This window comes from Saccopteryx bilineata, chromosome 7, assembly GCF_036850765.1.
Source record: "Saccopteryx bilineata isolate mSacBil1 chromosome 7, mSacBil1_pri_phased_curated, whole genome shotgun sequence".
In the NCBI taxonomy this organism is placed as follows: Eukaryota; Metazoa; Chordata; class Mammalia; order Chiroptera; family Emballonuridae; genus Saccopteryx; species Saccopteryx bilineata.
In genome coordinates, this window is record NC_089496.1 from 349508 (window position 1) to 362141 (window position 12634).

Genomic DNA, 12634 nt, shown 5'->3' on the forward strand with positions numbered 1-12634 from the left:
ATATAGGTTTAATGAAATTCTTAGCAAAGTCCCAAAAAGATTTTCTTTTTCTTTTGACATCAATAAATCAGGGTACATATATTCAAAGAAAACATGTCCAAGTTATCTTGTCATTCAATTATGTTGCATACCCATCACCCAAAGTCAGATTGTCCTCCGTCACCTTCTATCTAGTTTTCTTTGTGCCCCTCCCCCTCCCCCTCTCCCTCTCCCTCCTTCCCCCCTCCCCATAACCACCACACTCTTGTCCATGTCTCTTGGTCTCGTTTTTATGTCCCACCAATGTATGGAATCATGCAGTTCTTGGTTTCTTCTGATTTACTTATTTCACTCCGTATAATGTTATCAAGATCCCACCATTTTGTTGTAAATGATCCAATGTCATCATTTCTTATGGCTGAGTAGTATACCATAGTGTATATGTGCCACATCTTCTTTATCCAGTCTTCTATTTTTTTTACAGTGATTAAGGCCTTTAAGCAAACTCTTGGTCAGTACAGCAAGAATCCATAAAAGAGTAGTGTCCTTAACATGTTCACCAAGTCTAAGTTGGCATCAACACCATTCCAGATCCCTGCAAATGCAACCCAACCCCAGTTCAGTCCATTAGGAGCTGTCACAAAAAGAGGAGTCCAGGAAAAGTCCACATCCAGGAAAAGTCTGCATGGCACTGGAATTGTCACAATTCTATACTTTGCAGCTCACGTCCAAGTCCCAATGACCACTGCTCTAGCTGGTAATGATTCAGGTAGACTGGAAAAGCCATCTGCAGCATGTGTATTGCTTTTAAGTTTATTTCTCATTCCTCCTGGTAGATCTTGAAGGGCCTTAACCTGCAGGTTCAGAGTGGACAGATGGTGGCCCTGGTGGGGAACAGCTGCTGTGGGAAAAGCACAATGGTCCAGCTGATGCAGAGGCTGTACGACCCTGTGGAGGGCATGGTGAACTGGCGCTTGCTGAGCGGGATGACGCAGCAATCACAGTACCACTGCCAATCACATGTGTCAGCTCCACAATGTATGAAATTTACACGTACTTTTCATTTCAGGTCAGTATTGATGAACAGGACATTAGGACCATAAACGTAAGGTATCTGCGGGAAATTACTGGTGTGGTGAGTCAGGAACCTGTGTTGTTTGCCACTACAATTGCTGAAAACATTCACTATGGCCATGAAAATGTCACCGTGAATGAGATTGAGCAAGCTGTGAGGGAAGCCAATGCCTATGACTTTATCATGAAGCTGCCCAATGTAAGTCCTGCTTGGTCTTCGTCCTGCTAAAGATTGAAAGAATAGAATGCTGACCCAGTGGGTAATAACTTAAGACTCTGTAAAGGGGAGGAACCTATGAAGGGAATCTAGATGACTTTCAGATGTTAAAGCTCAAGCAGCACCAACTTGTGGTAGGTATATATTTTTAAACTGGAGTTGGCTATTGCTAAGTTTAAAGAAACTGGGAGGCTGGCATTGTAGGGGATTCCTTCCCATTTTAAAATGAGAGCTGAAGTAGCTTGTTCTTTTGCTAAATCCTCCCGTGTTTTCTATATTGTAGAAATTTGACACCCTGGTTGGAGAGGGGGGGGGCACAGCTCAGTGGGGGACAGAAACAGAGAATCGCCATCACCCGGGCCCTGGTCCGCAACCCCAAGATCCTCCTGCTGGATGAGGCCACGTCGGCCTTGGACATGGAAAGTGAAGCTGTGGTTCAGGCAGCCCTGGATAAGGTCTGAGAACCTCAATTCAAACCAGCCTGACTTATAAGCGTCAGAACATCTCTCCATAAATTATTCTCAGTATTTTTTTCTTCTTTTCCAAGTGAGAGGAGGGGAGATAGAGAGATAGACTCCTGCGTGCACCTTGACTAGGATCCACCTGGCAACCTCATCTGGGGCCAATACTCTGCCCATCTGAGGCCATGCTTGCAACAGAGCTATTTTTAGCACCTGAAACAAAAGCTCCACAAGCTCCACGAGCTATACTCAGTGCTTAGGGCCAATGTGCTGAAAAATCAGTTGAGCCATGGCTGCAGGAGGGAGAGGGAGGGAGGGAGGGAGGGAGGAAGGGAGGGAGGGAGAGAGAGAGAGAGAGAGGAGGGGGATGGGTGAAGAAGCAGATGGTCACTTATTCTTATGCCCTGACCAGGAATTTAACCTGGGACATCCACATGCCAGGCTGACACTCTACCACTGAGCCAACTATCCAGGGCCTTTTGTATGATTTTTAAAAAAGGAAATTTCCAGTCACTTCTAAAGTGATCTCTTCCACTATCAGAATGAAATCATCAGGCCTCTGGATCTGTTTGTTTAATTTCTGTTTATTTCTCTGTGTCTATGGTTCTTTTAAGGAACCAGATGCTCTCTGAGGATGAAAATGTAGAGACCTAAAAGTGCTCTGAGTTGAAGTCACAGTAGAATTCAAGGATGAACTCATATTTGTTCCAACTCTTACCCTCCCTAATAATAAAACAACACTGCATGTCCCTTTGAACATTCTGTCATTGTGCTAATAAATAGTTGAGGGAAGAAAATGCAGGTTATAAAAATTTTGTGATCCAAAATTGTGGATTTCTGTAATGTTACATCTGTGTTTTCTTATTTTCCTACAATAAAACTGTGGGTTAAATTATAAATAAAAACTATTTTAAAAGGTTGCACTTAAAAACTTTTTCATTAGACTATAAATTTTGGGGGGAATTTCACATGCTCCCCACCTTTTTATCTGGTATTTTTCCAAAGTGAGAAGCCAGACTCCTACATGTGCCCAACCAGGATCCACCTGCATGCCCACCAGGGAGTGATGCTTTGTCCATCTGGGGCATTGCTCTGCTGAAACCTAAGCCATTCTAGTGCCTGAGACAGAGGCCATGGAGCCATCCTCAGCTCTTGGGCCATTTTTGCTCCAATAGAGCCTTGGCTGCAGGAGGAGAAGAGGGAGATAGAGAGAAAGGAAAGGGGGGAGGGGGGAGAAGCAGATGGGTACTTCTCCTGTGTGCCTGACTGGGAATCAAACATGGGACTTCCACACACCAGGCCAATGCTCTACCGCTGAGTGAACCGACCAGGGCCTCTCCCCCTTTTTTTGAAAACATCCAGACCCTGGCTGGTTGGCTCAGCACTAGACTGTTAGCCAGGAGTGTAGAAGTCCCTGTTCAATTCCTGATCAGGAAACACAGAAGAAGCAACCATCTTCTCCACCACTTCTCCTCTGCCTTCTCTCTCTCTGTGTCTGTCTCTTTCTCTCTTTCTCTATTTTCTCCTGCAGCCATGGCTCAAATGAGTGAGTTGGCCCCAGGTCTGAGGATGGCTTCAGGGCCTCTGCCTCAGGCACTGAAAAATGGCTCCTGCTGCAACGGAGTAAGGGCCCCAGATGGGCAGAAAATCACTCTAGTAGGCATGATGGATGTGGTTCCCGGATGGGGTGCATGCGAGAGTCTGTCTCTGCCTCCCCATCTTCTCACTAAATAAAATAAAAAATTTTTAAAAATTATAAAATAAAAATGATTGACATTTAAGAACATTTACATAGCTCCTTAGTGTTTCCATTACTGCTTCCACCTAGGCATAAGTGTCATTTATTTACTACTTCCTGTGTGTATGTCACAATCCTTCATGTGCATTATTTTATTTAGTTACCTTAATTACTCTAAAAAATGAGTACTATTATATTATCCCCATTTTATGTATGAATAAAGTGAGCCTCACACAGGTTATACGATTTGGAATTCATAAATGGCAGAACTAAGATATGAACTCAGACTAATGTAATGCCAAAGTCTAGGCCTGTGTCGTCTCCTACTTATTGTCCATCATGATCACTCAAATATCCTGTGAAATCGTACATTTTGATTCCCAGGACTGATTGCTAGCTGGTGTGCAACAGTGTGACACACTGCTCTGTGTCTGCTCTGATTGGCCAGTGCCTGGGCTGTAGGATCTTTACTTTGTCTGAGCCACTGATTATTACTGTAAACTTAGGCTAATGGAGGTTAAGTGAAATATTTAGAGGTGTACATGATATTAATATGTGACTATCATATTTATATCTCTATTATAAAATACCATTTAAACTGTTGTCAGTTGACTATACATTTATTAAAGCCAGAGACTACCTTATATAGTTTAGATGGCTTTACAATGTCCAAGGCATTGATACTCAGTAAATACAAGTTGAGTGCATGAATTTTTGCGTAAAATTTTTCCTATGTTCAAAAGTCAATTTTTGCGTTGGTGGTATAGTGGTTAGCATAGCTGCCTTCCAAAAGTCAATTTTTTTTTCTCTTTAAGGCCAGAGAAGGCCGGACCACCATTGTGATAGCTCATCAGTTGTCTACAGTTCGTAATGCTGATGTCATCACTGGTTTGGATGATGGAATCATTGTGGAGAAGGGAAATCATGATGAACTCATGAGAGAGAAAGGCATTTATTTCAAATTTGTCACAATGCAGGTACAGTCTAAGTTGAGAGTTTTCCTAAAGTATCTCAGGTATAGCTATTTTGCTGTGTTTAGTGCTATAATAAATGTTAGTTGACTTGATTATTTTGACAAGATAAACAATACTGAGGGATTCAGGATTAAATCAGTGTGTTTGATATTTTATCTTCTTTTTAAAGGCAAAAAAATAAAGAAGGATAATTAGAGAAAATTTAAGTTTTCAAAGGTTTGAAGATGAACTATATATACCATAGCAGTCACAGATGGCTGTTGAGCACAATAGCGGTTAATCTGAATTGAAGTGTTTTTAAGTAGAAAATGCATGCCACATTCTGAATACCTAGTCCAAGAAAAGAATGCAACTATCTCAATAAATTTGTGCATGTTGAAATGCTCATGTCTTAGATACATTAGGTTAAATAAAATGCATACTTAGAAAAATTCTGTCAGACCTGTGGTGGAGCGGTAAATAAAGTGTCGACCTGGAATGCTGAGGTTGCTGGTTTGAAACCCTGGGCTTGCCTGGTCAAGGCACATATGGAAGTTGATGCTTCCTGGTCCTCCCCCTTCTCTCTCTCTTTTTCTTTCTCTCTCTCCTCTCTAAAATGAATAAATAAAATCTTTAAAAAATATTGGTTTTACATCTCTTATACTTTTTAATGTGGCCACTGAGAAAATTTTAAATAGCCACTGTGGCTCATAGTATGGCTTGTACCTTGTTTCTGTTGACAGCACTCGTTCAAAGCAGACATGACTGAGCCCAAACACCCACAGAATGGTGACGATTAGATCAGTTCCATGCAGTGGATGCTATGTTATTCCAGCATATTTAGTGGGTTATCAGCATAGGGTTTTCTTATTTAGTGGTTTTAATTTTCAAATATAGTACAAAAAAAAAGAAATGGCTGTTTAACTTTATCCTTTCCTATATATTTACTCAGATTACTATTTTCCTTGACACCCTTGAAAGTGATTAATTTTCATTGGTTAGTTGAGCCTAACCACCTTATGCGTATATTTTATTTATAGACAAGAGGAAATGAAATTGAATTAGAAAACAAAAGTGATGAATCTAAAAATGAAAGAAATGCCTTGGAAATGTCTCCAAAAGAGTCAGAATCCAGTCTAATAAGAAAATCAGGCCTGACCTGTGGTGGCGCAGTGGATAAAGTGTCAACCTGGAAACACTGAGGTTGCCGGTTCAAAACCCTGGCTTGCCTGGTCAAGGCACATATGGGAGTTGATGCTTCCTGCTCCTCCCCCTTCTCTCTCTCTCTCTCCCCCCCCCACTCCTCTCTAAAAAGAATAAATTAAAAAAAAATTTTTTTTTTAAAAAAAAAGAAAATCAACTGACAAGAGTATCCCTGCACCACAAGGCCAAGACCAAAAGCTTAATGCAGGGGTTCTCAACCTGTGGGTCGTGACCCCGGCGGAGTCGCCTAAAGCCATCGGAAAATACATAATGCATATCAGGTATTTACATTCTGAATCATAACTGTAGCAAAATTACAGTTATGAAGTAGCCACCAAAATTATTTTTTGGTTTGGGGTCACCGCAACATGAGGAACTGTATTGTGGGGTCACGGCATTAGAAAGATTGAGAACCACTGGCTTAATGGAAAAGAGGCCTTGGTACGGAGGAGAATTTGGGGCAAGGGCTGGGGTAGGAGTGGGAACAAAAAAGGGTTACCCAGAATCCTCCTGTCCTATCCCCCAGAGCGTTCCACAAACCAAAATCTCAACATTTTAGACTCAATTTAGACTTTATGAATGATAACTCATAGGTCATGAATTTTAGAACTGAAATTTATTGTGGAAAGAGACAGATTATAATGGATCTTCAAATACACACATTTCTATTTTATTCCCATTGAAAATATTCTTGTCATGTTCTAAATATTGCATTTGTGGAAACATTTATTTCTTTAAAAATAGAGGAGGAATGTAACGGAATCTGTCAGTGCTTAATTTTTTAACATAAAGAGCCATCAATACATGAAAGAACAAGAATTAGTTATAGTCATTAAAAATGTTTGTGCATATGGAAGAATTGTTCATCAATCAAGTATCAATTCTTTTTCTAACTAGCCTGTTGTAATATTTTGTGTTTTCCAGGGTGAAAATGTACCTCCAGTTGGCTTTTGGAGAATTCTGAAGTTGAATATAACCGAATGGCCTTATTTTGTGCCATTATCAATGGAGGCCTGCAACCAGCATTTTCAGTAATATTTTCAAAGATCATAGGGGTAAGTGTTTATGTTTACTTTTTGAATTTACTGATGAGTCTTGACTAAAGAATGAATTGTTTGTGTTTATAACTGTATACAAAAGCCACAAGAAACACATACCTTCATCTGAGACTAAGCAACCTAACAATGTAAGAATAGGAATCTGGTCTGTGATAGGAAAGCTAATTTCCTGAATCTGCGTTTGTCCTAGCAGTCAGTTTCTACTAACGCCCAGCAGACTAGGTCCCTGAAGTAGTCAGCAAAACTGACTAGGTGACTGTCCCTTACCTGCCATCACTGCTCCAAGTAAACCTAATGAGCTGTCATGTCACCACTGTGCAGAGAGGTTCCTCATGCATTGTCCAGCTGGCTTGAGGGGAGCTGTTCTCTGACATGTACACACATCAGGACGTGAGCCGGCCTAGCCTGCTGCCTTAATAAGATGTCCATATCACGTGTTAAGATGCAGGCAGATTGAACAGCTTCCATATGCTGGTTGCACCTGCTTTTAATGATGGCATTTTAAACAATAAAGTTACAATCCAGGCAAAATGCTTTCTGTTTAGTGACATAAAGACAACAACTTGAGGATACCCTTGCCCTACTCTACGGAAACTGTAGAAAAAAAGATTGATCACTAACGACATAAAACATAAGCGAAACACTAACTTGTGATTCTATCAAAAGACGCCATCAATATTCAGGTGTTCTAATGCTTGGCTAACTCATTTCAGGTTGATATCATGTATTCAATGTATTCATTCAAAAAAAAATTTTTTTTTCAGTGTCTGCCTTGTGCCAGCTACTGTTCTAGGGGCAGAAAAAGTAGCAAGAAGGAGACAGTGTCTGATCATATGGAGCAATGTTCTAGGTCAGGGGTTAGCAAAAGTTTTCTATAAAGGGTAATATAGTAAATATTTTAGGCTTTGAAGGCCATATGGTCTCTGTGGCAATTAATTTGACTTAGGCAATGTAGTGCAAAAGCAGTCATGTTAAAACTTTACATAAACATTTGACTGGTAGCCCATATTTTGCCAATTCCTCTTCTCACATTTGTCTAGCAGGCAGAAAGGCAGACAGTGGCATCATTAGAAAAATATGGAATTGGATTAGTTTGGAATGGGTTCAGCTGTGTATAAGAAAAACTCCACGTGAGGATTTGTCGTTTTTCTCATTCCTTCTGTAGCAATAGATCTAAAAGCAGGTGGTCCAGGACTGACATATTAGTTCCTAGATATTAGGTAGGCAGCCAGCCATCTGCTTCATTGAAGGTTTGTGATACAGAGTTTAAGGTTGTGGGCTCTAGGTTAGATTGCTTGGGTTTATATCCTGGGATCAGTGGTAGTCAACCTGGTCCCTACCACCCACTAGTGGACATTCTAGCTTTCATGGTGGGTGGTAGTAGAGCAACCAAAGTATAAATAAAAAGATAGATTTAACTATCGTAAATTGTTTTATAAAGATTTATTCTGCCAAACTTAGCGAAATCTGACATAAAGTACTTGGTAAGTAATTATTATTATATGCTTTAACTTGCTGTAACTCTGCTTTATAAATTTTATAAAGTAAAGTTACTTCTCTACTTTATAAATCACCATTACTGTGGAACTGGTGGGCGGTTAGAAAATTTCGCTACTAACAGAGATACAAAAGTGTGCAGTAGGTATAAAAAGGTTGACTACCCCTGCCTTGGATCATCACTTGCTTAGCTATGTTACCTTGAACAAGTTAATTAACCTCTCTGTGCTTCAGTTTTCCTCTGTGTAAAATAGTGATGTTAAAATAAACCTCAGGAAGTAGTTATGAGGATAAAAGGAATAGCATAAATAAATTCTCTTCAAATAATGCTGGGCACAGAGTAAGAGCTCACTGATTGGTAGCTATTATTTTTGGTGGAATGACTAATCAGGAAAAATTTATTTAATTCTTTCTTTTTTTTAGTCTATTTTTAATTTTTTTTAATTAAATGAGAGGTAGGAAGCAGAGAGACAGTCTTCTACATGCTCCCTGACCAGGATCCACCCAGCAAGCTCCCTACAAGGGTGATGCTCTACCCATCTGGGCTGCTGCTTCATTGCTCAAACCGAGCTATTTCAGTGCCTGAGGTGAGGCCATTAAGCAATCCTCAGTGCCAGGGACCAACTTGCTCAAACCATTGGAGCCGTGGCTACAGGAGTGGAAGAGAGAGAGAGAGAGAGAGAGAGAGAGAGAGAGAGAGAGAGAGAAGGGGAAGGAGAGGGTTAGAGAAGCAGATGGTCACTTCTTCTTGTGTGCCCTGACTGGGAATCAAACCTGGGACTTTTACACACTAGGCCAATACTCTACTGCTGAGCCAACCGGCCAGGGCCCATTTAATTTTTTCTGAAGAGCTTTTTTCCTTTACAAAGAATAAAGTTGACTGCATTGGGTTAAGAATGTGGCCGTGTCATAACACTGATTTGGCCCACTGTTTAGGCTGATGTTTGCTCCTTTCCCCGTAGAGTCGTTATTCTCTGCAGTGTTCCTAGAGCCCAGCACACCCCATTAGTTCTTCTGACCATCTGGAGATGTCTCCATGTGTGGTGCTGGGTCAGCGGGCGGTGGTTCCTACTGGCTTTCTGACCGGCCATCCTACAAGGAAGGCTGGGTCACAGAAACACCTTTCTTTTATTGCTCTGAGTGAACAGACACCTCTCTCGGGCTCACCAAAATCACGTCAGCGGATTCGTCTCCAGACACCTTGGGACAATTTGAAATGTCCAATGTATAAGACATTGATTTGCCATACAATGCAGTTCCCCACCAAAGGAGGAAGAGAGCATTCATTCTCAATTCCCCTTCACCTGGTAGGCGTGGCACTTTGGCACTCATTACTCCCGGAGGGAGTATGAGCAGAGCAAGTGTTGGGCCGATTTGGGAATGATGGACCACTGGCCTCTAAGAAGGGGAATATACATATATCTTTTAAGTTTGAGATTAATCGAAGAAGCCACTCTGACCCCTGTATACAAAAGCTCTCTTGACCTTCCCCACACCCCACCCCACCTAGAATACTGTGCCAGAAGGAAATGCATCTTAACCTGAATGACTTCTTCAGTGATTGAATTGAAAACGCTTTAATTATTTTCTTAACAAGTTTTTACCAGAGATGAAGATCCTGAAACAAAACGACAGAACAGTAATTTGTTCTCACTGTTGTTTCTAGTCCTTGGAATTATTTCTTTTATTACATACTTTCTTCAGGTAAATGTCTACCTTTTCACTTTCTTAATTTTGAGAAATACATCGTTATTCAACTATAGGAATATGTAAACATCTATGCAATTTGCTTTTTAGTAGAATTGCTCCTATATTAACCTGGGCCAAGTTGATTTGGATATTTAAAAAAATGTTTTACGTCCTCCAGCTCCCTCGGTTGCCTCCTCCTCTTCACTGTTATGTCCCCAGCTGAAATAGTGATGAGATCGGAGGAAACAGAGTAAAGGAATTATGTATTCCAAGAGATTAGTAAGGCTGGATGAGACTCGTTAGACCTAGACCGAGTACAAATTGAACTAGGTTTTAATTTTGTATCCTTGGGCAAATAAGCTAATTGAGACTGTCTAAGCCTAAATTTCCTTATCTGCAGAATAAGGTTATTAACTGCCTTTAGATGATTATAAAAGAGATAATGTGACTAAGTTTGCACGCCTGCGCAAGGCAGGTACAAACACTCAATCGTATATTGAATGAATAAATAATTAGCCACGTAATTTATTAAGACAGACTTCTAAATAGGTCTCTTTAGCCTGACCTGTGGTGGCACAGTGGATAAAGCACCGACCTGGAAATGCTGAGGTCGCCGGTTCAAAACCCTGGGCTTGCCTGGTCAAGGCACATATGGGAGTTGATGCTTCCAGCTCCTCCCCCCTTCTCTCTCTCTGTCTCTCCTCTCTCTCCCTCTCTGTCTCTCTCTTCTCTAAAAATGAATAAATAAATAAATAAATAGGTCTCTTTATATAACATTTTGTAAGCATGTATTAATATAGTTACTAGAACATTGCTGTGGATATTGGGTAGGAGGTACAAAAGAAAAAGACTGAACTCTAAGTACTTAGGGTCTCATTTGTCCATACTATAAATAGATGTGACATACTAGCTCTAGCCAAGATTGCCATACCAATTCGCAATGCCGTAGGAGTTGGGAAAAAGTAAAGGTTGCTGAGGGTGAGGTTGCATATGGAGTTTGGAGGGAGGAAGGCGTTGACCTGACCCCTTAACCTTGAGAGCCTGGGATTGGTTAAAGCAGTACCTTTGTAGCATGATGATGCGTGGAGATGGTGTCTGGTAAAAAGAAGTAAGAACCAAGGCTATGAATTCTAGGGCCTCAGAAGTGTAGACATGGCAGCAAGCCTAATGCTAGAATGCCCAGCCCCTCATTTAGAAACAGCAGGAGGGAGCTCCGTGGGTAATGCGGTCTCAGGCTCTGCGTTCCCATCCTGGTAAGGATTCTCCCACACCCAGATTCCTGTTTCAGCTGTACCACCTTAGAACTGTGACCTCTGGCGACTTAGCAGACTCTAAATCTCAGTTCTGTCTGTAAAGTGATAATTATAGGGTGGTCATGAGGACTTAATGAGACACCATATGTATAGTGTTAGAGGAAGAAGCATGTAACAACAGATAGCTCTCCTTTGTTATATTGTCTCTAATATAAGAACAGCAGTATTGCTGTAGTGAGCAAAGTATTTCATATTTCATTCATTCTAATAGCAGAAACCTTAATCTGGTCATTTCCAAGTAAATGCAACCGTTTTAGTAATTTGGGGCTTAAACTCAAATAATCTAATTCTCCATGTCCTCCTCTCTGCGTGGCCATCTGTTAACAGAGGGTGCAACATTGCAGTGCACTGTGGAGGACCTCATGCTGTCAACCAGGGGGTGTGTGGCCTCTCTGGCCTTCAGTTTCATAGGCCAACCTGGCTGGCCCCTTTATCAGGATCATGTAGAAGAGTTGGTTCTTCACTTGTGCTCTTTGCACCTGCTCCTTCCCTCTATCTCAATAGTGCCCAACACGCTGCTTGGGAGCACACTGGAGATGGGGTTGGTTTCCTCCACGTCTCTGATTCTGTAGGCGACTCGGGGCTGTTAGTGGGGCCTCTCCTCTCTTGATGCACTTCCACTTGGCTTTCGCCAACCACTGTGTGGCAGGTGTCGTCTGTAACCTGCCACTGCCCGGCGCTCTGGAAGGAGAGGGGAGCACTGTACCCCCAAACTCATTGAGGATGAGAGTTCTGTTGCCCTTCCCCCTGGATGTGGCCTGACATGGCCACACAGTTATAGCTTATGCCATTCTTTCTCAGTTACTTACTTTCTTCCTCCCAGATGCAGAAAGTTATATATCATTGAGGGGTGGAGAGAGTTGTATACAAAATTCTCAGTAAGCCTTCTTCCCTAACCTGTCTTTCTCCTAGGCTTTGGCTTTTTTATTTTTAATATGTATTAATTTTCATATATTTTGTTAACATGGATTCAAGTGTCCCACTCAATATAATACCCTCACTCCCCACCCCATTTGCCCCCTTCCCCTAATTCCCTCCGCCCTTCCCTCTGGGATTTGCTGTCCTGTTATCTGTATCTCTGTGTTATGTATATATAATTTCACTAATCCCTTCACCTTCTCTGATCCCATCCCATCATCCCCCTTCCCTCTGACAGCTGTCCCTGTAGACCAGGTGGTCCCCAACCTTTTTTGGGCCACAGACCGGTTTAATGTCAGAAAATATTTTCATGGACCAGCCTTTAAGATGAGATGAATAAGTGTATCACGTGACCGAGACAAGCGTCAAGAGTGAGTCTTAGGGCCCTGGCTGGTTGGCTCAATGGTAGAGTGTCGGCCTGGCGTGCGGGAGTCCCAGGTTTGATTCCTGGCCAGGGCACACAGGAGAAGCACCCATCTGCTTCTCCACCCCTCCCCCTCTCCTTCCTCTCTGTCTCTCTCTTCCCCTCCCGCA

The 12634-nt window shown here is 41.7% G+C and overlaps 2 protein-coding genes across 2 annotated transcripts in view; both read left to right on the forward strand.

Moving 5' to 3' along the window:
• The window catches only part of LOC136310688 (ATP-dependent translocase ABCB1-like), a 147040-nt gene that overhangs the window by 84875 nt on the left and 49531 nt on the right, over positions 1-12634 (forward strand). Inside the window, 10 exon segments of the mRNA XM_066239531.1 lie at positions 816-941; positions 1049-1252; positions 1554-1577; positions 1579-1725; positions 4285-4446; positions 5463-5569; positions 5775-5835; positions 6550-6613; positions 6616-6684; positions 9778-9884. Of these exon segments, the coding sequence (XP_066095628.1) occupies positions 816-941; positions 1049-1252; positions 1554-1577; positions 1579-1725; positions 4285-4446; positions 5463-5569; positions 5775-5835; positions 6550-6613; positions 6616-6684; positions 9778-9884 (1071 nt within the window).
• ABCB4 (ATP binding cassette subfamily B member 4) overlaps positions 1-12634 on the forward strand; it is a 237629-nt gene that overhangs the window by 446 nt on the left and 224549 nt on the right. The gene's annotated exons all lie outside the window — the stretch shown is intronic.